Source organism: Epinephelus fuscoguttatus, linkage group LG23, assembly GCF_011397635.1.
Source record: "Epinephelus fuscoguttatus linkage group LG23, E.fuscoguttatus.final_Chr_v1".
Taxonomy (NCBI): domain Eukaryota; kingdom Metazoa; phylum Chordata; class Actinopteri; order Perciformes; family Serranidae; genus Epinephelus; species Epinephelus fuscoguttatus.
The window spans coordinates 17,444,561-17,471,302 of NC_064774.1; the positions used below are offsets into that span (position 1 = coordinate 17,444,561).

The 26,742-nt window shown below is 39.5% G+C and overlaps 1 protein-coding gene across 1 annotated transcript; it reads right to left on the reverse strand.

Moving 5' to 3' along the window:
- Positions 1-81: 81 nt before the first annotated feature.
- rab39bb (RAB39B, member RAS oncogene family b) lies at positions 82-26,274 on the reverse strand. The gene is made up of 4 exons (XM_049569340.1): positions 25,751-26,274; positions 17,944-18,222; positions 8,153-8,333; positions 82-5,390 (listed from the first exon to the last, which is right to left on the reverse strand). Exons 2-4 carry the CDS (start codon positions 18,156-18,158, stop codon positions 5,145-5,147), a joined length of 642 nt encoding a protein of 213 aa, XP_049425297.1. The 5' UTR covers positions 18,159-18,222; positions 25,751-26,274; the 3' UTR covers positions 82-5,144.
- Between the last annotated feature and the right edge of the window lie 468 nt (positions 26,275-26,742).

Below are 26,742 nucleotides of genomic sequence, written 5' to 3' on the forward strand. Positions count from 1 at the left end.
TGGTTATGACATCATATTTTATGACGGATTCAGATTAGAGTTTAGGAAAAATCTATTACATTGAAATATTCCTGGCTTTTGTAGAACAGTTCATGGAAACAGGAATCAAAGGGAATGTTTAAGGTATAAAATGGGAACACAAACATCATTAGAAGGCAAAATAGTTACTGACAGTACACAAAAAATCAAATGGGGACCAAAATATTTGTTCAGAGGGGGTGGAAAAGAAAATTCCAAATATGAGATTTTAGAGACTTTGTATTTTATTGTAGCTACTTAAATGAATCGTTCAACATTTTGGGAAGTATGCTTATCGAACTCTCAGCAAGAAAGCCAGTGAGCATATTTCCCCAAATGACTAAGACAATATTTCAGAGTGGAAGCAAGATACAACAGAGCTTAGAGACATCCAACTGGGTGCTGTACAGCAGAGCAGATCGACCAGCCGGCTGACATCTGGTGAAAGAGTCTTGGCAGCCCATAAGGAGGAGCCGCACACCCACCCACACTGACCTTAACACTTCTCAACATGACGTTCAGTTGGGAACGCTTAAAGGTGTTTCAGTAGAAAGCACTGGTGATGATACAGCAAGCAGAGAAAGGAAAACAGACTGAAGGATAAAACATAACCTTCAATGTTAGATTTCAAAAGCACAAGGGCATCGGGGAGACTTTTTTTCTTTCTGGAAGGATTTTCGAAGATTGACTTTTTTATTCTGTCTGTTAGCCTTCACTCATTTCGGTAAGGAATAACAACGTAAAGCTGAGAGATTGGACTACCTATGTCAAAGCTTTTGTAAGGAACAGGATGTGTTGCTTTGACACACATTTCTTATGACAATGTAAAAAATCTCACCCTTTCCCCTACTGATACATTCATGTTAAAATAGGATAACAAGCAGAAGTCTTTGGAGACATAAAAAGAAGGCATACAGTGTGAGAAAATGAAGCACTTGCAGTTTCCTCACTGAAATTATGAACTGCGTGGGAAAGGCATTAATTAATTAGCAGAAATCATAGCAAGAATAAACCAAGGCATTCATTAAGGATTGTGTATCAGATTAAGGGTCAAAAAGAGATGACAAATAAAATCATATGAAATTTTAAAAAGAAAATGCAAGATAGCTTAAATAATGATTCTGAAAATAAAAAGGTACATGGAAATCCAGATTTACACCGGTACATTTACTTGCTAACAATGCTAAAAGTCTCTTTCTGTTCCTCGTCAGTGTTTAATTGCCAATAATTTATTATATTACAGCAAATTCAGCCAAATATATAGGTAGATGTGGCTGACAAAAACAAGAAACAGATGAATATATTTGGTCCAGCGCTAATCGTGTAAGAATATTTAGTTTGAATGAGAATCTACTGGTAGATTACTGGTGTTTTCAGTCAAGAAGACAAATCGCCTGCCAACACACATGGTTTTTGATGTTGTTTTACACCTTTATAAAGAATTTTACTCCCTCTGTTTTTTCTTGGCTTCAAAAAAAACATCAATAACTGACATGAGATCTTGAGTGAAAACATGAATGTAACAGTAACACAGCAAGTTAAATCTTTAGGGTCCTCACACACCAAGCAGATGGACAACTGTCAGTCAGTGTCTGGCCATCAGTGTGCGTCTTTCGTCCTAGTTTTTGGGTGCCACCAGTCGGCCCTCACTGCCTGGTTTTTGGCTAATTCAGCATATTAAATCAGTCGGAGCTTGTCAGTGAAGGAAATCACTCTGATTGGCAGGTCAGTTCAGTGCAGTAGTAGAGAATCGAAAGTGAGGAAAGTAAACAAACGACTAAAGTCATGAGGGCAAGAGATTAAAAAAAAAAACAACTTGTTATATTAGGTAAGATTTTTTTTAGCCATTGAGCTCTTTAGCATAAACGGTTCATATCTGTTTGTGTTATTGTTGGCTAGCACACAGTAAATATCCATTATTTTTTTCAACACTAGATCATATTGTTAATGTGCTAACTGGCTAACTAGCATCTTAAATCTCTCCTGCCAGTCTTCTGATTTCCCTTTTTGAATGACGAATACAGACTACCACCGCCTGCTGTTGTGGAAAGTTGTTTCCTCTCACACAGGCACAGAACGTACATGTTGGTTGGCTGTCAACCGGAATCTTTGTGGTGTGTTCAAGTGCCTAGTCCTTTGATGTCAGTTTGGTGGGTCTGGGCCTTTAAGCATTTCTGCAACAGCCCAAACAGTGATGTCCCAACAGGTGTTTTGCCACCTGCTGTGAACCTCTGACTCATTACTATAACAGTAATTATGTATCCAATGTGATAAAGTTTGAATATACTTACTAATTACCCGTGCCATTTTATGAGTCTTGTTTGTAAAACAGAACATTATAACCTTTATGGAGGAAGGATTTTATTGCAGGACTGTTGCATGAGGCCCCGATCAGACAGAGCGCTTTTTGTAGGTTGCTGCGTCTATTGTTATTTTTTAGATTTAACTGCTTTTTTGCTGTGAATCAAACTCATAGCTCTATACTCTCTAATTTAAGGGAAATGGACCGTGTGTATATGAGACCCTCAGAAAGAGGAGAAATCACAAGGAGTACCACCAGCTGGTCTAGGAGCTTTGCCTGGATGATGGTCAGTTCAAGGCTTATTTCAGGATGAGTCAGGGACAGTTTGACAATCTGCTATCAATCGTGAGGCCTAATTACAGTTGGTAAAAAGTAACTGAGGTGACAACTTGTTCAGATATATTTTGCAGCTTGTCAAGGGTGATGATGAAAGCGAGCATTAACACAAACCATGTATGCTACCACTCGTCATTGCCATCACAGAAGGTCCTCCCCCTCTTGGACAATGAAAAAAATGACAATGACATTGGGCACTTTTCCCACTCTGAGCTAAAGTTTTTTCAACACGAGGCTCAGGGAGCTCAGCAATGCAAATGCAGCGAGCAAAACATTTCACTCTCATTGAAAACCATTACAAAAAATCACTAAAACTAAACTCACTCTGTGTGATCAGGGCCTTAGACTGAATTGTTTTAACCTACATGTACCTAATAAATTAGCAACTGAGTGTATGTCTTTCCAATTTACTTGCATTTACACCATCTAAAACCACCCTGCATAACTCAGTCTCACTCCGAAGTCGTCGATATCTGAAATCCGGCGCTTGGGCAGCAACAGACACTGACAAAAAAGCCGTCCTTTAACAACAGCATGATACGCGGCCGGTTGCTGTTATAGTTTAACGGCGTTCAGCAGCTTCTGGGGGAAACTCAGCGGAGCAAGAACGAAAGTTAAGGCAGCGAAAGTCCAAGTAGGGCAGGCAGGAGTGGTGGTGGATGGGTCCAACAAACCAAAGCCAAGCCAAACCCTGTTTTTTTCCCTAAACCCAACCATGTGAGTTAGTTGTTAGAGGAAAAAAAACGTCAATTTGCATTGTTGACTGACGTAGTGCGTTTATTTTAAAAAGAGACTGTATGTAAACGGTAAATTTCCTGGGAAACGGAAGTGTATTTTAAAGAAGACAATGCATGTAAACAGGCGGAACTTGACACGGCATCCCAGAACGTCAACAACCAACACACCCAGGGTACCTTGCACGTCCTATCTCGATGTGGAAAGTCCATGACCAAACGTCAATTTGTGACAAAGTCGGAGTGAGAATGTGTTGCCCTGCAAGGTTTCATTTACAGTTGGCTTCTTACGGTATCACATAGCTACCCGATCCATCCAAAACACATGTAGTTTCTTAGTGTAATTTGGATCTTTGAACTGCAGAAAATTCCAGAGTAACTTCGCTGAACACATCAACCTGTAGCATTGGAGTGTATTAAAAGAAAATTAAGGATTGAGGAGATATTACACTTGCGCACACACATAAAAAAAGGCATATAAACCACTTGCTCAGAGCAAATTTCACCTTGTCGTTTCTCCATATCTGTGTTGGGTTGAGTTAATATCTGCCAGTTTGACTTTCTTTGCATGATTATATTGTCCGTGCATTGTGGATAATGTGGTTCTTTTGTGGAGTCTGTGGTCTGGTCCCTCTCTGTTGCTTTCAAGAAATAAATTATCTCCACTATGTTAATCTGCACCCTTCGGAAGTCCAAAATGAGGCTCCATTGTTGAGGTGGACTTGGCTGTTAAGGTGCTTTCTAGCTCCAACACTCCTATTAGTCCACCTTAACAAGTCCCCAGTTAAAGGCAGATAGTTAGGAGTTGTTACGCTAGTCCAAGTCCACCTCGTTCAGTTCAGCTGTACACGTTGTCTCTTCCTGCTTAAGGAGTCCGTTAGGAACTGGATGGATGACGATGTTTTATTATAGTGCGGTATTTAGCAGAATGATAGTGGATATAACCATGTAGTCAATGTCATTGAGCTCACTGGAGGCCTAAATTGCTTCAAAGGGAAATAAATAATGATATAATGTGGTGTCTGGCAACAAAATCTCTGCTCCAGGAAGGAAATCTGTCTTTCCTTGATAAATTTAGGACCTCCAGAACTCCTCCATTGACCTGGTGGTGGAATGTGGAGAAAAATGTCAGCACAAAAGAAACACGACTCTTGTTAACGAGGGACATTAAATCTAAGGGTGCCAACTAAACTTTTTTCAAATGATATGTGCTTGGAGGATGTTGGATATCAACATAAAAGTGATCATTTCATATGTGATCATGTAATTGCATATTGGAGGAGAGGAGAAGGTTAGAAGTAGTGGGAGGCAAGGTGAAGGAAGAGATGATGGGAGAAAGAAAGATTAGTCCAGAGTGTCATATTTTGGCGGAGAACCAAAATGGATCCTCTTTCTAAGGCCTTTCTAAGACTTTCAGGGAGGGATTTTCCAAAAAAACACAAAACCAAGGAACCGAATCATGGGAGCCCTCGCAATTGAATGAGCATGTGCGATCCTTCCTCTCCGAAAAATTAAACAGAAATGGGCACAACCCTTTGGCTCTCCACCCACATTCAAGGTGTTCTTCTCCGCCTTCTGCCTTCGTGGATCGTCCTCAAACATTTCCCTCTGTATCCAGTCTGAACAAAGAACAAAGGAGGGCTACCAACAGTCTCAGTCACACGGCTGACACCTCAGTCCGTCAGTCACTCCACTCTCTGAATCCTTCCTGGATCCCTCCCCTTTTCACCTTCAGTCCCGAAAGTGTTCCCAGATCAACACAGACAGCGGCGGTCACTCTTGGTCACTTCCTCCGAGGAGTGCACCACATTGGGGACAAACCCGCTCTTCACACCTTCCCAGCCCTCCTGGATCGTGATATCGCCGGACCGCACCAGGGCAAAGATGTCTCTGGTCAGCTCGGTGAAGGCGTGCTCCACGTTGATGGCGTCACGGGCCGACGTCTCAACGTAGCGCATCCCGTACGCCCCCGCCAGCTTCTCTGCCTCCTGGCGGGTCACCTGGAAGATCAAAATGAAATGAGGTGAAAGTCTTCCTTTAAGTAATGAGTCCTTATACCTGGAAATGAGTTAGCAGTATAGCACTCCCAGTTCCCTCGTCTCAAAGTCAATGGGTTTTAGATGCCTGAAATACGGTCTGTGATAACACAAGCTTCAGACACTTTAAAGTTTTGTTTTATAACGTATAATATGTCAGTTAATACCCCACTCGTGAATTCTGAAGCTTTTATGTATCTTTAAAAAACGCAGTTGCTGACAAGGGGCTAAATGAGACTATAGAGCCTCATCACTCTGAGCACAGCTTTATAGCTTCATTGTGGTGGCAAGGTTGAAGTCATGCGATCGTGGTATAGTTCGTTTATAGCCTTATATTAGCTTCTTACCTCTGGTGTTCATTTATGAAGGTTATCTTGCTGAACAAAAAGTGTAAGTATCATAAAAATCTGTTTCCCACAGAGCTTATTTTCTGCAATAATCCAAAATACTATGGAGAAACCCCACAGGCTTTTCGTCAAAGGAATCAGGGCAATGCTAACTTCCCTGTTGGCCTAGAAATACCGTTAAACGCCATCCCTGCATCCCTGTTTCAAAAGAATCTTCAACATCTGATTTTAGCTCTTCCTGCTAGTGACGTAGCCAACTAACAAACAAAAACCAGTTGTTCAGTCTTGTTAAGTCTACAGCTCACGTTTTGGAGATTAGACTAGAACTGAAGACAAGACTAAATAAGTCCTTGAAAAACCTGTTGTTGGTATATTTAACCAGATCTCAGAGATGGAGTCACATGTGGTTGCTTGGATTTTCCTCCGACGAAGACCAGTTTTGGGCTGGAACATCACACAAAAAGAGTTTTCTGATTCCTGTGTGCAGGTGCCTTTTTATTGTATTATCCCTCATCTTTGTATCCAGTACTTAACCCACTGAGGTTTTGTGGATGACAACTCTTTCCAGCAGCTAGGAGATGTATGATATGGTCCCTTAAAGTTGACCTTGGGGATAAAATGGAGTTAGCAGGTAAAAGAGTCGACCTACTGTAAAACAAATCATGCCAGAGGCTATTTGCCCAAGCAGTGTCCTTTGAGGTAGGATCCTGTAGTAGAGAGGATACCTTTATATAAAATATTGGCCTTTTTTTATTCCAAAGTGCAAGAAGCACAGAAAATGTATTTTGGTCCTTCAAACACTGAATTCAGTAATGCACTGTATGTTTGTGTGATCACACTGCTTTCAAAGTTGCTAGACACTTAGAGGGATCATGAGACAATGGGCCTCTGGGCACAGACTTGCGGAAGGCTCCATCGCTTCTCCAGCAAAGGAGCAAGACACACAGACTTCAGGTTGTTTAGCGTCTTTTTGTTGCTGTTTTCCATCTCTTTGTAGTCGATGCACATCTCTGTGGTTTTGTGTCTCTTTGTAGTCATTTTGCATCTTTTTGTTGCTGTATTATGTCTCTTAGTAGCCATTTTGAGTCTCTCTGAAGTTACTTTGCATCTCTCTGAAGTCATGTTGAGTCTCTTTGTGGTTGCTTTGCATTTTGTTGTAGTCCATTTGTGTTTCTTTACAGTCAATTGAGTGTCTTCAAAGTTGTTTTGCGTCTCTTCACAGTTGCTTTGGGATTCTTTGTAGTCATTTTGTGTCATAATAATTGTGAGTTTCTTTGTGTCTCTTTGCAGCTGTTTTGCATCTCTTTGTAGTCGTCTTGTGTCTTTGTTGTCATTTTGAGTCTCTTTGTAGTTGCCTTGCCTCTCCATGTAATTGATTTGTGTCTCTTTGTAGTTTATTTGCATCTCTTTGAAGTCACATTGAGTGTCTTCGTAGTTGCTGGCATTTTTTTTTTTAAATCATATCAAGTCCATTAGTGGTTGCTATACATTACTTTGTAGACCGCCTGTGTCTCTATATAGTTTATTGGGTCTCTTTGTGTTTGTAGTTCCTCTATGTCTTAAGTCATGTTAAGTCTCTTTGTGGTTGCTTTGTGTTTTGTTGTAGTCTGTTTGTGTATCTTTATGGTAATGTTGAGTCTCTTCATAGTTTCTTTGTATCTCTTTGTAGTTATCTTGTGTCTCTTTGTGGTCATTTTGAGTCTCTTTCTGGTCTGTACGTGTCTCTTTGAGTGACATTTTGCAGTTGAAGGCCAGGGGGCACTGACAATACGGGCCCTGGGGCCTGTGCCTGGTAGGCCCATCCGTGGCTAGCTAGTATAGGAGTCTTTAAAATCAATTGGCAACTTAATGAGAATGAACAAAAATTCCAAATCATCTGCTCTGAGTAGCACTCACAACTCTAAAATGTGTAATGACATGTTATGAGATGTGATAAGTGGCGAGTAAATGAGCTTTCTAGTTCAGCATTAATGGATGACATCAAAAAGATCAAGATCAAAGCGGCTGAGACGGGAAATCTTACATAATTTTCTGGTTCATTTGATTATAATCCTGCTCCTACAACATTGTATCTTATGAGTGTAGACACACACTGGTGTGCAGTCTTTTGCAGTGTCATCTTGTAAAGTCTACATTTCAGTACTGACATTTTTGCCTCCTGTCTGCAAGCTGCCTCAAGACAATTGAACAAACAGCGACGACTTGCCTCTGATCCAAATGTGTGCTGATCTAAATTTGAACACAAAGTTATTTTTAACACTGCAGACTCTAATTAAGTTGCATATTACATAACATTCAAAACAGCCACTATCCCCAGCAACACATTTCAACCCAACAAAGCCTTGTTCACTGTTGTGTTCACTATTATACTTTACACACCTGGCGCTTTGACTCCAGGTCACACTTGTGCCCCACCAATAGGAAGACGATGCTGTGGGGCTGGACGTGGCTGCGAGCCTCCTCCAGCCAATCATGGACGTTCTGGAAGGAGCGGCGGTTGGTGATGTCGAACAGGAGGAGCCCACCCACTGAGTTACGGTAGTAAGCCCTGGTGATGGACCTGCAGAGGTTGCAAAAATTGACATGAAGGTCAGATGCAATAAGCTTTCCATTCTCACACGGCACATTGGCCTATGCAGTTTACAGTGTTAAAAATGTACCTCTCAAGATTCTCTGTAATTAAAACAAGAAGTCCTTGATTTCAGACACAGGTAGACAAAATCAGGCTTCTCATTTTTTAAACAGCAGCCTTCAGTTTCACAGGCTGGTATTACAACTGTTGCTGGCAGATTTTATTAGCTGTAGCTAGCTAGCTTGTGAATCAAGCTAATTTTTGCTCCGTGAGATAGTTAAAAATGTTGTTTCCATCAGACTTTTTAAAGTTTCTAGCTGACCAGTTTTAAAACATACATTTTTTAAAAGAGGGTCTTGATGGTTGCTTTATGTCATGCTAAAAATACTGAAGTTAAAGCTACTAGCATCCTTGATGATATAGGTAAAACCATTTACCATACCATAATGTTTTTACCATTTACTGCTCTTGTCTGGTATGCAAGCTGCTTTGCACCGTTTGAATTGATTGCATTTACATCTTTGCACTACTTGCGTTTATTTATTTTTATTTTTGTATTACCTCTTCTATTCTCTTTGACTTCCTTATTTATTCCTGTCCTTTTGCACTGTCTGCACCGTGGGTCAATTCAGAGTGAAATGTTGTTTCAATTCTCTGTTTGTCTGTTACATAACTGTAGAATTGACAATAAAGCCTCTTGAATCTTGAAACTAATTTCCACTTTTGCCCACTATGTAAAATTGGCTTTAAAGTCCAGTGCTCTTCCTGGGGGCTTGGCATCTGCTGCCATGGTAATGGTAGCTTGTCCCACACTGTTGGCGCCTCTCAGCCCTTTGTTTTGGCCACTTCAGCTTGTTGAATCAGTGTCGGAAACATCGGAACTCTTTGCTGAATGAAATCGCTCTGATTGGCAAACCAGCTCAGTGCACAAGAAGAGAAACAGAAGTGAGGAAAGTAAACAAAAAGCTAAAGTCAAGAGGGCGTGAGATTAAAACAAACTTGTTACATGAGGTAAGTTTTTTTTAAGCCATTGAGCTCTTCGGCAGAAACGGTTCGTAATTGTTCACTAGCACAAGGTAAATATCCTGTGTTCTTTCAAATATGGTTGTGTTGTTAATGTGCTAACTGGCTAACAATCGGTTGTCGGTCATCTGGTTTCCATTTTTTAATGACGAATACAGACTGCTGCTGCCTGTTGGTATAAAAAGATATTTCCTCTGACGCAGGTGCAGAACGTACATGCTAGTTGGCTGTTGGTTGTAGTCTTCACGGTGTATTCAAGTGTAACTTTTTGGCTGCCACACAAGCGACGTGAAGCAACACAACAGTCGGCCTTCGTTGCCACTAGTTCTTTGATATAGGTTTAGAGTGTCTGGGCCTTAAACTTCAGGACAGACCTCCTCATGCTATACGCTCTGAGCATATAGCATCCAGGATATACCACACATTGCATATTTTATTATTAGTGTTGTTTTCTTAGCTTAACTCTTTAATTTTTGGTTATGGAAAGGCAAAAACGTTCACCTCTGTTCAGGACAGAGAGCCGCGTTCACTGAAAGGGATAATAAGACATGATAGATCCAGGGGGAAGTTAATCAGAGTGAGAAACCGATGACGGGAGGTGTGAAAGAAAGAAAAGAAGCAGAAGTGATGGAGGTGTCGGGTGGAGGAGCCGAGAAGTTGGAAACAAAATTAGATGAGGAAAAGATGTTGTAGACAGCTGAGTGTGAAGGATTACACTTTAAATGATATGATGTGGATCATTTTGCTAAATATTGTGACCAGTTTTATTTGTTTTGATGATTTAAATAGTGAAAATAAATGGATTTAAGGCAGGAACAAGGTAAATCAACAGGCAATACCATAAATAACTGCGCTAACTATGATACAACCATATCAATATCAACCTTTAAAAGTTTAAACCAGGACTGTGGCGTCTGATTTTCCAAAACGAACACTGCAGCCTCGTCTGGGAGGAGAACTGCTGCTAGATTTTGACAAGATGTGACACCCTGCATGCACACAAACACACACCAACCCCCCCTTATGATGCGTCTATCTACCCAGAGTGTCCTCACAGAGTCAACGTCAACATAAATATAACGAGGAGGGAAAATTACAGACTCGAGGTAGAGACGGAAAGAGAGACGTGTCATGAAAGAGGAAGAGGGGAGGATTAGTCGACAGAGAAGATACAGTAAGAGAGGAGGAGTAGGAGGCAGAAATTCAGAGCCAGCTAGTGATTCATTTGCTTCGCCACACACATACAGATATAGTATATTTATATATTTATGTAAGAAAGGACCACACAGATAAAACAACAGTGACTAAGATGAGATCTGAGGTGGATTCGTAGGCGCAGGAGAAAGACAAAAAAAATCAACTACTGTGTCGCAAAATCCCAAAATAAGTAGATATGTCAGTGGATCTTAAATATAAATGGCTGCAGTGCATGAGTCAGAATGGTAACTTTAGTGGACTTGTGAAATGATATTGTCTGAGAGCTTTAAACCTGCCACTCAATTAATACCACATTCAAGATATAGGGACACAGGACAGGCGACTTACAGCAAATTAAGGTTAAAATCCTTGTGTTTTCCATTATAAGCCTGCCTGATACCAGATTTATCAACTCATTGCACTCTGTTCCCATCTTCACTCTCATATTGTGTCCACTCTAACTGATTTCCGTGGGGGAAGGGGATTCGGTTTTTCCTAACCGGTCAATAGCGACCAACATATTCGCCTGATCTTACATAATTTTAAGTCCACACTGATGCGTAGCCATGGCAACACACCTGTTTTGCTGGGGGTTTAAGGGTAGAGTGAAGTTAAAAAAGGGGCTGTATACATCCCACGTCTTTAACCACCTGGAAAACGCAAGGTTGGGAACTGGGCACTATTCTTGTGCCTATTTTGAGCCAGCCTTCCAGGGCGTGGCAGCAGATTGTGTCTGAGGTTGCTAAGCAACCTTAATAAGCATCATATCATAGCCTATGTACCTGAAATCCTGAGTGCAGAGCTGATCTTCTTCCAGGAGCTGTTTATAAGTGTGTAGGCCTATTGTCCATGGGACAGATGTAAAGTTCTGGGTAGCCCTGCACTAACATGATCAACTTTTCTGTATTTATCAGACTGAATATTTACAGAAGAAGGGATCTGTCAGCTGCAATTGGTTGTTCCTTGGAACGCGTCATGCCCTGAAAAATAGGCACTCAGGAACAAGTGCGCGCTGCAATGGAGTCACCCTGGTGTTTGAGTGAGGCTGCCGCACATCTACATTGAAAACAATGAATTTGAGAGTGCAAAAAACACGGCATGTGTGTGGCCCCTTAAACAACCTACAATGCTGGGTGATATTGAGAAGACCTGTCGATTTAGAACAGCCTCAATAGCTATGTTTCCATCCAAAAGTGATTCGAATCACTGGGAAATGCGCATTAAAAGAAATATGAATCCTGTGTGCTTCCATTAAATGTACAGACTTTGGTGAAAACTACGAACTCACGTGAGTTTTCCGCAGAACCGGAAACAAAACAAGTTTCGCATTCTTCTTTTTCTACGTTTTCTGGCGGTTGGCAACCAGCTTGTAAATGCATTACTGCCTTCCCGACCCGGAGTGTGGATATCACCATGGAGAGAGGTGCGCTACGTCAGACTTAATTCGAACATAACTGTTTCCATCCCGTTTTACGAATCAACATCTTTTCGAATCAACCAAAACCCGGCTAAAGCGAGCGTATTTTAGTTTGTGCAAATCAGGGGATTTTAATTCGAATTTTGGCGTTTCCAACATAATTTTCCAATGCGATACTTCTAGATGCGCGTCTAAACAGGCTGATGGAAACATGCTAATGGCAGCATCTATCTTGCCCATAGCGCTCGCCATTGTTGCTATAACTCCTCAATGGATCCGATGCACTGCTTAACAACAGCTTGACAACGCTGTTGAGTCTGATTTATGGTAAGGTACTCAACACTTTTGGTAAGTGCAACGTTTTCAATTCATGCTTCAGCTAAAGGTTTTAAGTTGTCTAGATGGTATCCAAAGATCCCATGTTTTTTTTACAGTCCGAGTCTATCTCTGTAAGTTTAGTGAAGCATAATCTGCACACGTAGCTTTTTAAAATCACACAAATATCCCATTGTTTATGTGTGTTTAATTAACTATCCATATCTACATTGACTGATCTGCTCCCAGTCTGTCTGTGATTCCCATCACTTAAATTGTTAGTGAATCAGGAAGTACAATCAGTGTTGATTTCCTCCCGTGCCGTTCAGTAAATGTCTGCTGTCAGTCAGCCTGGTGAAGACAGTTTGGCCGGCCTCTGTCCTCTTAGCTTCCCAGGAGGACAGAGACGCTGCATGCTGGTTGAAGTCAGTGTGGATTGAAAACTACTGTCTTTATGGGGGCATTAGTAAAATTACCAATCACACTGCCTGACAAAATACAAAGCTGTTCGCGACATGAAATCCTTAAGGTGTGCGACATCAAAGCAACACTCACACAAAGTGTTCAGCACCCCACTATAAATCAGGCTTCCGTCCCACCTGCTGCAGTCATTGGATAGTTTATTTTTAAATGAGGAAAAGCTGTTTCATGTCACGATGCCAGACATATCAGTCAGCTCAGTGGAGTGGGTTAATTCAAAGGTCTGGACCCAGGCAAATAACAGGAAATAGGTTGGCTTTATTCTGTATTTCTGTTATTGTCCACAGCTCTCAGAAAAAGATCCCCTGGTCTACACTTTCTGGCTTGCCGAGCCTGTGTGAGGTTCAAAAATCTTTAAAAATAAGTCGCAGATATATAGTTATAATGATTTTAAAAAGGCTAATGAAATTCCTGAAACAGCTGGGCACTGTGGTTTTTATCAAATGCTATTCAAACAAGAGTGAACAGTGCATTTCTTGGGGACTATTTTCAATGGTGGATTGACACGCAATTCAAGCGATAATTAGTATTTACAGCAGCAACATGTCAGCCAGTGAGAAAACGTGGCTCATTGTCGTGTTTTGAATACTTGTTTTGAAGACAATGATGCTTTGTAGCACAGAGGAATATATCAAGCTCAATAGCAAGATCGATTAGTTATTGGTTTTGGAACGAATGGAATATGCTGATGAAAAAAAATCAGATATGTGCTGTTTTTTCAAAAAGGTTTTGTCCAAGTTTAGTTTTGTCCAATCATTACCAGTTAGAAACATGAAACTTCTCTTCAAAATGTCTGACTGATGTTTGTATTCTGGCTGAATGTTTTTTTTCTAATTTGTCCTTCGGTCTCAGACGGGGGGGGCGACTTGTCGCGGTTGCCATGGAGACACTAATCATGCTGACAGGTGAGACCAGTCCCCTTCTGTCAGAATGATGAGTATGTGTGTGGGGGTGTGTGTGTGTGTGTGTGTGCAAGCATGTGTGAAGATGCAATTTAGGCAATGAGACATACATCATTCTGGCTGTATTATATTATATTATAGCCCTCTAGACACTGATGGGGGAATATTTGCATTTCAAACATTAAAATGCAAAAGGGGACAACTGCCGGCTGCTAACTTAACGCTTGTAAACATTGATGGCTACATTCAGTAAAATCATATTGTTTTGCAATTCGTCTGATACATCGTATGGCTGCATCTTGCAGTGCAGCTCAGAAAACAAGGTAATATCAGGCTAATATCTTGGGAACACCATGGCTATACTTAGGTAACACCACTGCAGTTACAGAGCTAAATAATCTAATAATATTCTAGGAGGTGTTTGTTTGTGTGTAAGAGTAAGAATGGGGGCAACAACAGATTTATTTAAGGTAATAACGGGGCAGAACATCACTCAGTAATCACATGATTATAATCAGCTAACTATAGGCTAATCTGCTGTTACCATGTCATTACCCTTTTTACCGTGCTATACCTTTATTCACAACATTTTTAAATTTGTGAGTCACACATTGCAGTTAGATAAAAAATTGTTGCGCCATGTTTTTTAAGTCAATGATACAAAAGTATTCCCATTTTAATATTAAAAAAACAACAACACGATAACATACCTAGCTATCTTTGAAAGATAATACACTAATTGCTTTTTTTGTACAAGGCATGAAAACTACTTTTTCATTTAATTGTTGAGGGCACCATATAGTGCATAAAGTTCACACTTACATAAAATGGTGGACAGTAAACACTAGAGCTGCGCCGTAATATTTGACCAAACGTTAGTCGACCATAAAGGTCATTAATCGGCAAGACTGGTCACTTAGTCGCAGAAAAAAAAGTGAAACTCTATTAGGAGCTGCACCTTGCCAAAATAAATCAAAACCTGTATGAGTGGTCCATCTGGGAATTTAATTTGAAAGGGCAGATACAGGAAGTGGCAATGCTTCTACATGAATTAACAAAAAGTTAAGTTAATCACACGTTCACTCCGCTCAGTGCTCTGCTGCTACGTCTCTCCAGACAGAGTGTGGTGCTCTGGATAACCAAGCAGTACATTCCAACAGCGACCACCGACACCAAATTTACGAACGATCCAGTTTGTGCCAAATTACCTTCTGGCACTTGGAATGAGTATTTTTAAACTTACCACTTGCATCACCTTCCTCCATTGTCGAAAACAAGCCAACAGAACTTGCTAGCTAGCACTAGCTAATGTCTGCGAAGAATTGTTTAGCCTCCAGCTAAGCCCCGTCCACCAAAAAACATCAGACTGTTTACTAATAGTAAAAGGGTCTGTAAGGCTTACATATGTTTTGTGGGTCTACACAGATTTCATTTAAATTAATTTTGTTCAAAAATGGCTCGCTTGATAGTGAAGGTTCCCGACCCCTGTTCTACGCAATTACAATATAAACTAAGCACAAAAGGTAAGCAAATTTGTGTTGGTAGATTATTTCTTTGTTGTAACAATGCTTCTTGGCAATAAATCTTATACTATTGGAAAGCCTGTTTATTTCCCTTTTAAACTATGTCACATTTGTAAGGAACATGCATTTGTGGGATGAGCAGCAGAGCTGAGTATGTGGGTTGCGCCCATGAAAAATTTGCCAAATCTTCTCTGCCAGTGCCAAATGGCTTTTTTTTGCTGTTGACTTGTTTGGTGGGTTGGATGATTGAAGCCTGAAGAAACAAGACATATTGGCAATTTAACAATTATTCATTTAACAAACAGCAGCCTCAGTAGCATGTGGAAGGATAGCATGTGTTCAGGATTGGGGACTCCTCCACCCCCCGCCATTATTCAAATTTTACTCAATGCTCAAAATGCAAATGCAGCCCCACAATCATACGCAGCACTCAGTTATCAAAACTCTGAAACCCCTAATCTAATCTCTAATCTCTAATCGGTCAGTTTAGCTGTTACGTTTCTAAACATTTCTTCCCAGATACCCCCTGGAGTGTTGTAGCACAGGGGGTGTAGATTGAAAACGGTCCTCCCAAATGTTCAACAGGGGATTGCGGCCCCTGGTGTCTTCAATAGCTTCAAAGCTGACTGTCTCGTCATTATGACCTCATATCTTAAGGTAACTCAACAGCCTGAAACGAAACCACCTTTTACCCCAGAGCAGGTTTGTTTTAGAGGCAGAATCATCTGTGCCATTCAAATTTGCCCTTGTGAATTCCCATTATTGAGAGTTCTTTCCTGTGTTTGCTTATTCGAAACAACCCTTCTAGTCGTTTTCTCTACCTGTATCACCTCAAACCTTATTTGAATAACTGCTCTGCCTTTTTGTGCAGGCAAACAAATAAGTCACAGGTAGTAATTCGGGTTTCGAGACCTTCAGGCTACCTTGTTAAACTGTAAGTATTTCCTCACATTAAGTACTAATCGTCCACTTTTAAAATTAACAACACACAGTCATTATACTCGTTTTCTTAACTTGTAATAGTGTGATTTTTTTTTAAGTATTTTTTGATCTATATGAGAAAAATCAATTTGTTTACCTCAACAAAGAGGTCAGAGGTCAGCTGTGAGTCTTTCCTCTACAGGAAGTCCATCCCTCTCTCAGTTCTGTGAAAGCAACTCTTTTCCAAATATCCACAGATACAGAGAAATTTGCACCCTGCACGACTCTTTCACTTTCCAAATGAATCAACATTTAAAGTGGTAAACCACGAGTTCCTTGTCGGGAACATGTGCAGCGCTAAGTGGCCGCGATTCTGCACTGCATTTCCCAGAGATCACCAGTGTAGTCCGAACACTCTGACGTCTTTTCCTTGAACTTTCTGCTGAATTAGTCTGAGTTTCTCTTTTTCTCGTCAGTCAGCTGCTCACGCTGACTATCCAGTTCTTCTTTGTGTGTTAACTCAGAATAAGCTGCTGTTGCAGTAACATGTAACGCATCAACACCCACTGATTTTGTTAGCGAGAGAAGACAGCAGATGGTGAAGCTCTATAATTTTACATCAGTCTGTGATTTTAAAGGGTTGCAAAAACTCCCATGCATGATAAAAATAATTAGTTGTCTTTATCTATTCTCATGTTGTCACTATATGTTTATACTGAAATATGACACAATGATCAGTCCAGCTGAAGAAAGCAATTAAGTACATTTACTTAAGTACAATTTTGGGGTACTTTGACGTACTACTCAGCTTTTTTTTTAAACATCTCATTAAATATGACACATTTCTTTGGATTAAAGTTCCCAACAATATGTAAAAAAAGTTTACATGGGCTCAAACTTAACAAGCTAATAATTATGGGAATATTACAATCATAAATAATAAGGAAAATACTGTACTTTGTATATAACTACATTTATTTTTTAGCTATTTTTGTTGACCATTTTATTAAATTTGATCAATTTCTTTAATTAAACTACACAGCCATATGCAAAATAGTTTACACTGGCTTAAACTCAGCCATTTTATAATTACCCCAATATTATAATTACAAAATAATAAGCAAAATATTGTACTTTGTATTTAACTACATTTATTTTTCAGCTATTTTTATTGACCATCCAGTTAAATATGATACATTTCTTTGGAGCATGATATGTAAAATAGCTGACTTTGGCTCAAACTCAATAAGCTAATAATTATCGCAATATTATAAGTATAAACAATAAGGAACATATTGTACCTGTTACTTTGTTACATTTATTTTTCAGGTATTTTTATTGACCATCTCAGAAAATATGATGCATTTCTTTGGGTTGAAGTACCCAACAGTATGTAAGTTTACATTAGCTCAAACTAAACAAGCTATTAATTATTTCTATATCATTATTTTAATAATCCAATACTAAATGTGGCCATTCTGCATAATAAGAACTTTTACTTTCGAAAATTAAAGTAAAATTTGCTGATAATGAATCTGTAGGATTTCACTTGGAGTGGAGCATTTTTTTAATTTTAATTTTTTCACAGTGTGTCACTACTTTTATCTGGAGAGCAGACTTGTTTCACTTCATCTCATGGCAAGTAACTACCATAAATTATCATGTTTAATCTTTAGGCTCAGACATTGGTCACATATTATATTAATTTAATGAAGTAAAACTCATATATTACAGTATGTAAAGCTCACCATAGCCACGCAGCACTGTGACTGTCTCCCACACACACGCACACACACACACACACACCCAGCTGCTCTCACCTGAAGCGCTCCTGTCCCGCGGTGTCCCAGATCTGCAGCTTGATCCGTTTGCCGGGCTCGATCTCCACCAACCGGGAGAAGAAGTCCACGCCGACGGTCGGGTCCGACACCTGGGCGAAGCGGCCCTCCGTGAACCGCCGGATCAGACACGACTTGCCCACCGTGGAGTCCCCGATGACGATCAGCCGGAACTGATAGAGCCATATCGCCTCCATGACTTGGCTGTGTGCCTGTCTGTCGCTCTCAGCGGTGCGTCTGTCTGTCTATCTGTCTGTCGGGCTGTCACGGTGCGTGCGGGAGCGCGTGCGTAAAGAAAGGAAGAGAGAAGGAAACAGAAGATTATGCCTCCATATTTTTTAACAAGGCAGCCTACATTTATTCAGTCAAGTACAGTTTTAAAGGCATTTTTACATTACCTGAGTTCTTCCATTTTATGCTATTTTATTCTTGTACCTAACTACATTTCAGAATGAATTATTGTACTTTAATAGCTACATATATTAATGTACTAATATTCATCAACTAATAAATTATGATGTGTTATTGTAGACTAAGATACCCAACTAATAAGTATATAAAAAAAATAACAAAAATCATCTCCATCTCTACCATCTGCTGCATTAAAGTGATGTAATGCATATTATAATACTAAATATAATCCAGTCATATACATTATTTTGAAATAGGCTGTTTATCATGAGTACTCTTACTTGTGGTGCTGAGATGAAACTGTCTGAATATCAGGACATGACATTTTGTGTTTTCTTGACCTTATACTTCATTCTACTTAGACCTGATGTCCTCATTCATGGACACTTTTTTGTGCAATCTAGTGGCAGTAAGAGCACATTGCACTAATCCATGTACAAACAAGACGGCAGCCATCTCTGCCAAAGTCGGTCTGAGGCCAACCCCGGGACAAAAGAGGACAAGGTCCAAAACCTGATCACATGTTATGGTTGAGACTTGTTTATTTTACTGTTCTCACTTCGAAGTCGTTGAAATCCAGCACTTGGGCAGTGAGCTGTGGTGGATCCTTTAATGTCAGCATGATACGCAGCCGGTTGCCATTATAGTTTAAGAGCACCCGCCGGCGTAAGGGGGAAATGCGGCAGGGCAAGGAAAAGAAAGTTAAGGCAGCAAAAGTCCAAGAAGGGCAGGTTGGAATGGTGGTGGACCCGAGAGAGCAGAGTTCACGTCCCCTAAGATTCTAAAGCCAAACCCTGTTCTTTTTTCCTAAACCCAACCACGTGTTTTTGTTGCCTAAACATAACCATGTGTTTTTGTTGCCTAAACCCAACCATGTGTTTTTGTTGCCTAAACATAACCATGTGTTTTTGTTGCCTAAACCCAACCATGTGTTTTTGTTGCCTAAACATAACCATGTGTTTTTGTTGCCTAAACCCAACCACGTATTTTTGTTGCCTAAACCCAACCACGTGTTTTTGTTTCCTAAACCCAACCACGTGTTTTTGTTTCCGAAACCCAGCCACGTGTTTTTGTCGCCTAAACTTCATATATGTGTTGAAAAAACAGTCAATTCAGCTGTGGTACTGACGTAGTCCATTTATTTTGAAAGAGACTGTATGTAAACCATAAATTTCCTGTGAAAACATAAGTGTATCTTGACAGAAGACAATACATGTAACAGGCAGAACTTGACATGATGTCCCAGAACATCGCCAACCGACATACCCAGGGTACCTTGCACATCGTAACTGGATGCGGAAAGTCCATGACCAAACGTCGATATGTGACGAGGTCAGAGTGAGAATGTGTTGTTTGAGGACACTGGGACTTAAATGTCATTGACAATGTTTAGTTTTCCTACTAATCAGGTCCTACTGATCCCAAATAGCTAGGAGAAATTAAAAATGCATACTAAACAAAAGTTCGGATCTCAATAGGATATTTCATATCACTATTATGGTAACAAAAATTGTCACGATTACTATAAAACTTCAAGTAAAAGCCTAGTCCCTTTTAGTAAAAGCCTGTCTCAATTGGAACCCTGGTCTGGTAGCATCGTTTAATAGGGATTTATACCGTGTGTGGCACTCAATAGTTTATACTGATGTTAGACTGCTTTTATATACTGTAACACTCCTATAATAATACAGTGAACACGTAGTTAATGTTCCTGTAATATGGTCTTTATTTGATGTCTTCTTAGAAACATCTTGGGAACATTTTAGTGTCACTATTCATTGAGTTTCCACAGTGCTTTTACCAACTAAAGCGTAGATAGATGTATGTATCTATATAAAGAATAGAGGGTTGCACTCAAGACACTTAAAGTGCGACCCTCTCTCCTTTATATGGAAACATTTTAGCTGGTCACAGTGTTTGCAAGAGGCTACAATACAACCAGAATATGCTCCATAAAAGGTTTTTGTATGGTTGCAAATAATGTCCTAAAGATACAGGATCGACAGGGCGTGCATTAAAGCTGGACAAAAACATGGCTTTAAAATCATACAAGATTTTGATTCAATCTACTAGAACGTTCCCAGAATGCAATGTCACTTTATTGTCATCAATTTCAATCTTCTACGAATTCACCCTGTTTTGTTAGTCCCTGAAAAAGTTAATATGATTCATTAGAAATATAACAACAAACATTAAAACTTTCATTAGCAGTTATATCATAAAGCCAACTGGGGAACATTAATCTCTGAGAGTATCCCAGAGATGTTTTCATAACCCAAAATACTTTGCGAGTACAGTCTTAAGTGCGAGTCTCTGCGATATCAATCTTTATATGGAGTTATAATATTTCTATAGGCACTTACGGCTTTAATGTGAGTACTAATCTTCTGTGGAATCCTACAATAGTTTATTAATCCCAGCATTCCCATTTCCAGATGCTTAATCCCTGTTTTAATGGAGGATTAAGATTTATTAAGAGAAGCTGAATTTCTTTGAAGAAATAAACACTTGTTATATGTCTGAAAGGTTCAGTGTGTAGGATTTAAGGGCATCTATTGGCACAGATAATATTCATAACTATGTTTTCATGGGTTTATAAACACCTGAAAATAACAATCGTTGCGTTTTTATTACCTTAAAATGAGTTGTTTATCAACACATTCTCACTCCGACCGCGTCACATATCGACGTTTGTTCATGGACTTTCTACATCCAGATATGACGTGCAAGGTACCCTGGGTGCATAAGAGAAAACCCACGCAAATTCCACACAGAAGGGCTCCCAAACCCCAGGGTTTGAACCAGGAACCCTCTTGGGGCCTCACACTTTGCATACAGTCTCTTTCAAAAATATACGCACTACATCAGTGCAACACCGCAAATTGACTTTTGTATTTTTTTCCTTCAACAACAAACACACGTGGTTATATTTACCAACACACGTACGTGGTTGGTTTAGGAAAAAAAGAACAAGGTTTGTCTTTACCATCTTAACAGGAAGGGAACCTCCTGGGTGAAAGTCTATGGTTGTTGGATTCATCCACCAACCCTCCTGCCCACCCCACTCAGACTTCCACTACCTTAACTTCCGTTTTTGTCCTGCCACATTTCCTCCTGACGCCGCCGGGCACCATTAAACAATAACGGCAACCAGCCCCGTATCACACTGACGTAAAAGGATGCCTCTTTTTCGTAGTTGTCTGATGCCGGAAGTCACTGACCAAGCACTGGATTTCTGCGACTTCGGAGTTAGACTGGGTTGTTTACATCTACAATTCCAGAGCGGGCCATCTTCCACGGAGTCCGCCATGTTTCTACAGTAGCCTAGAACGAGCAAATCAAACACTGGCTCTAGGATAGGGCCATTCACATTTCCGCATCAGCCACCATAGTTTTCCTACATTTGTGGCACCCAGGAGAAGTTTAAGCTCTGCAACCTCACCTCCAGATCCCACTCAGTGCTACACACTGGACCTTTAAAACAAGTCTGGAGGGGATCTTTGAGAACTCCTTTGGGGAAACACCTTAAGGTAATGTTCCTCAAATCTTATAAAATACAAATAAATATACAGAATTTTGGTAGTTTTGAGTAGCAGTGTATGCAATGTCATGCTGATGTATAGTTATTTATGGAAGTGTATCTTCTGTAATACACCAAGTGTATTCTCCACCTGCCCTGTAATCTTGTATTCTATCATTCTTCATCTCCAATGGCGTCACCAGGCAATAATACTGACACACATTCACATGACTTCTACTGCACCTCCAGTCCTACATTTGTCTTAATCTTTCCAAAAGTCTACCATTTTAAAATTCCATCGTTCTATAACATTAGGGATTACACTGCTACTATTAAAAACAAACACTGAAAAGTCTAAATTCCTGGACTACTGCTCCCCTAACTCTGTGACTGAAATATAACTTTGTAATTGGCTGTTGCCGACATCACACACATAACTGTGCTTCATTGTGTTCAGTGCGTGATTCAATTAAAACCACGAGATATGAGAGAAAATCCTCTTATGCTTTTCTCGATGGCGTCAATTGATGTTTTATTAAGCCTGCTTTTTGGATTATTGACGGTAGCCTAATGCCCTTTTTCATACAAGGCTTTAGCATTCAAATGTGTGACTTTCCAAATAATTAGACAGCATGCCCTGATGTACTGTTCAGATATAGGGACTATAGGAGCATTTTTCACATGACTTTTGTTTGTTTGTTTGTTTGTTTTACCTCAGGATCATACCTGGGTACAGTTTTGAGGTGCTTGTAATTTACTTAGTTATTTCTATTTCATGCTATAATGTTTTCACTACATTTCTGGAGGAAATACTGTACTTTACGATTAAAACTTTATTTACAAAGCTTATGATTGGCCTTTGTTACATACAAACACATGTTAAAGCCTCTAATATGACAATCACAAACTGTCTGAATGGGGTCATTCTGCATAATAGAAGTTCACTTTTGACACTTTAAGTAGGCCTATATTTTGCTCATAATACTTTTATACTTTTATTTAAGACATAATATATATAATAACAAGTAAAAATGTGAATATTACTTTATATATAACAGTTGAATTTATTCTTAAAACTCGAAAAACTTGAAAATTATCATAAGCATCTGCAAGGAGTCAAACAAAATGTGAAATTTAACTTTAATACACCAAAGACAAATCTTATTCATATGCTCCTGTTTTGCGTTACAGTAATAATTAACTGTACAGTTTATCATAATATAGCAATCTAATTTGGAGTCATTCTGCATAATAAGTATTTTTTTGTACTTTAAGTTGATGTTGCTCAACATACTTTTGTACTTTTACTTAAATAAATTCTCTGAATACTTCTTCCACTACTGAGTTTTCCACAGAATAAGTTTCTACTTTGTAGCAAAGAATGAACTTGTTATACAAATTAAATCTTTCATTAACCCTTTGAAACCTGAGAAACCAAATAGGGCAGGTGGGAGGGGTGGTGTATTGGTCCAAAAGACACGGACTTTCACCCGTAAGATTCTAAAGCCAAACCCTGTTATTTTTTCCTAAACCAAACCATCTGTGTTTGTTGTTGGAGGGAAAAAAATGTCAATTTGCACTGTTGTACTGACGTAGTGTGTTTATTTTGAAAGAGACTGCATGAAAACGTTAAATTTCCTGTGCAAACAGAAGTGTGTTTGAAAGAAGACAATGCATGGAACAGGCAGAACTTTTGGCGTCCCAGAACATCAACAACAAACACACCCAGGGTGCCTTTCACATCGTATGTGGACGTGGAAAGTCCATGACCGAACGTTGCTATGTGACGAGGTCAGAGTGAGAATGTTTTCTGATTTAAATTAACAAAATCAGTGCACACTCTTGCCACACTTTTTTTTATTTCTAAGGAAGTTTAAGTTCTTACAGTGTATTACCCAGGAGTCATATCTGTATGTGACAAAAACATCAAAGAATATAAGAAACTGTTAATTCAACTGAATAGTTTTAATTGTTTATGTAGAATAAACTTGTAATTTTGTTACTGATTTCTAGTGACTACTTTACACATGCACGACATGATGACAGAGATGGGGTTTAATGGGGTTTTGTCCTTAATTTAATTAGATAAACTTTGTATTTTTAATTTGTCAGGTATCTTATTGACACAGTTTCGCAGTCTTGTCAATATTCATACATTCAATACTCATATTTTGACATGTGGATTTAGGTTACCCAATCTATATCCATCTATGGGTCCAACCATTGAAGTAATTGTGTTAAACAGACTTTCCAGCAAGTGTTGCCACTAAGCCTTCTGCCTGTTACAGTTGACCCCACCCATGGTGCTGTAAGGCGGAATTCATACTTCTGCGCCGAATCAACGCCATACCCTACGCTGTAGCCTGACATGCACCTCCCCAGAAATGTAACTACACATTGTGGAGATACGGACCTCCTGTCTATTGTTGTAAGCTGAAGTGGAAACAAAGTTTTTATTTACTTTAATTTCACAGATAAGAAACAATAAATTGTGAAGACAATAAAGCCTCCACAAAAATAGCATTTTAAGTCTTGTGTGTGATTTATCCTGGCTTCATATGAGCAGAGGAAAAGTCTGCTAGCTGCTAGGTTAATTTATGCAATGTAAAATGCCATTGTGCTAATAATGTTAGCATGTTATATGTGTTTAGTATAAGACAGTTGTTTTGTCAGTAAACCTTGTGAGTTGTAAAATGTTAAATGTTGCTGTTCTCCCTAGCTTCATACGAGAAGAGGAAAAGTCCGCTAGCTGCTAGGCTAATTTACACAATGTAAAATGCCATAGGCTTGTGCTAAAAACATTAGCGTATTGTATTTGTGGGGAAAATGTGTCCAGATAAAGACGAGTGCTTTGTCTGTGAATGCTGCGAGTTGTAGAAGAGATGTGCACGTTGTTAGAATAAAACAAAAATAATTAATCTCAAACCGTTTTATTAACATTCAGCCAAAACTAAAATGTGTTACGTTGTGCCCTGCTCTCCCCTACTAGCTACCCATTAGTACACTATGTATCTAAAATTAAAATACTCTTTTGCATTTATTCATTAGTGATAAAAACTGAATACTATAATATTGTAAGATAAGTGTGAAAAGAGCCAGTCTGCATGATGAGTACTTAACTTTTGATACTTTACATAGCCTTAAATTTGGTGATAATACTTGTGCTTTTACTGAGGTAACATTTTGAAATCAGGACTTTAATTTGTAACCAAACCACTGCTTTCCTATTAGATCAGACAAAAAGTAATAAAGTATTAAAAGAAATTGTGACGATTATTACACGACTGTGAGGGCTGTATGATCCTAAACAATGGGATGTCATCTCAACACAACACCCAGGTTAGGAGGATGATCCTTGGGCTTTAAATTCCCTATATTGTACTACCCACTGACCAGGCCATCAGGCTGGCAGGGAGCCACACACACGCAGCCTCCCATCACCCCCTCCGTGTCTCTGTGGAGCCGGGTTGCGTAGCTCGGTCGGTATGCAAACATTAGTGGCTGAATCCCCGGTGAATAGCAGCCTTGTGGGCTCTCACACCGGATGCGTTGGAGCAATTTGGAGGTCCAAAACGACACGGAGGATATCACATATCCAACATGTCAAGTGTGGCTTTATTATCTCCTGTAGTAGTGTGTAATGACACTATGAGTGTGTGCTGATGTGCATGTCTTAGAGTCTGGTACACATAGATACAGACATACTTGTGGCACAGATTGTCTTCACTGCATGCTATTATTAGACCAGCACACACACACACTGACTACAAACAGGCCTCATGCTCCTTACAGAAACCACTTTAAAGCTTTATGACGTGATGAATAACAGCATTACATGGTGAAATGAAAGCAGCCTACTTGGAGCAGGAGTGGACTCTAGGCCAGGATGGTGTCTCTCTGTGCCGCTCAGGACCAGGCTGATGTGGGCTCCATGGCACCGACCAGTCTGGCTCGATCGATCCTCAGGACGCAGCAGAGCAGCTGAACCCCCGACAAAGCCTCGATGTTTGCCTTGAAGCCTTGCGAAGAGACGCTGGTGCACGGCAGGCCCTGCTGTGGGCTGATTTCCTTGTTGATGTCAGGCCCGATCGAGAGCTGAAAGAAAAATCCAGAGCAGGTGCAACAGAAGAAGAAGAGAAAAAACGGATGTTGCGCTTTCACCCGGAGCCACGAATAAACCACGGACACCAAGCGCGTGTTGTGTGTTCACACACCGACACGCGTGGATGTTCGTGAGGGCAGGATGCTCGCTGTCAGAGGGGGGAATCCCGCCGTATCACTTGTGTGTTCGCTGTGTGTTTGTGGGGTTTCGCTGCTGATGAAATGGCAGCAGTAGCAGCAGCATCATATAGCCTGACTCATCCCGCATCAGTACCACTGCCGTAAAGCACCGTGGAGAGGCGCAACACTGAAGGAAAACACTGTGGGCAGTCTGAGGAAGAGCTCAGAGGGGTGGTACAGAAAATAACAAAAAGTCTAAGACATTATTATTATTATTATTATTATTATTATTATTATTATTATTATTATTATTATTAACTATGATAAAAATGATTATAATAATAAAATATTTTTTAAAAATAAATTATTATTATTATTGTTCTAATCATTATTATTATTAGCCTAATGATAATAAAATAATTATAATATTTTTTTGAAAATAAATGACTATTATCATTATTATTTTATTGTTATTAACAATAATAAAATAAAATTCAAAAATAAATTATCATTATCATTATTATTACTGTTGTTGTAATTATTATTATTATTATTATTATTATCAGTGACAACAATAATAATAAATAAATCATTATTAGCATTGTTTTTATTATTATTATTATTATTAT

Bases quoted from the DNA above. Each gene is read 5' to 3' on its own strand.
- rab39bb (XM_049569340.1), bottom strand. From the start codon at position 18,158: ATGGAGGCGATATGGCTCTATCAGTTCCGGCTGATCGTCATCGGGGAC. The intron at 8,334-17,943 runs GTGAGAGCAGCT...CAACCTCTGCAG, and splicing joins GCGGGACAGGAGCGCTTCAG to GTCCATCACCAGGGCTTACT. The intron at 5,391-8,152 runs GTGTGTAAAGTA...TTGATCTTCCAG, and splicing joins ACCTGGAGTCAAAGCGCCAG to GTGACCCGCCAGGAGGCAGA.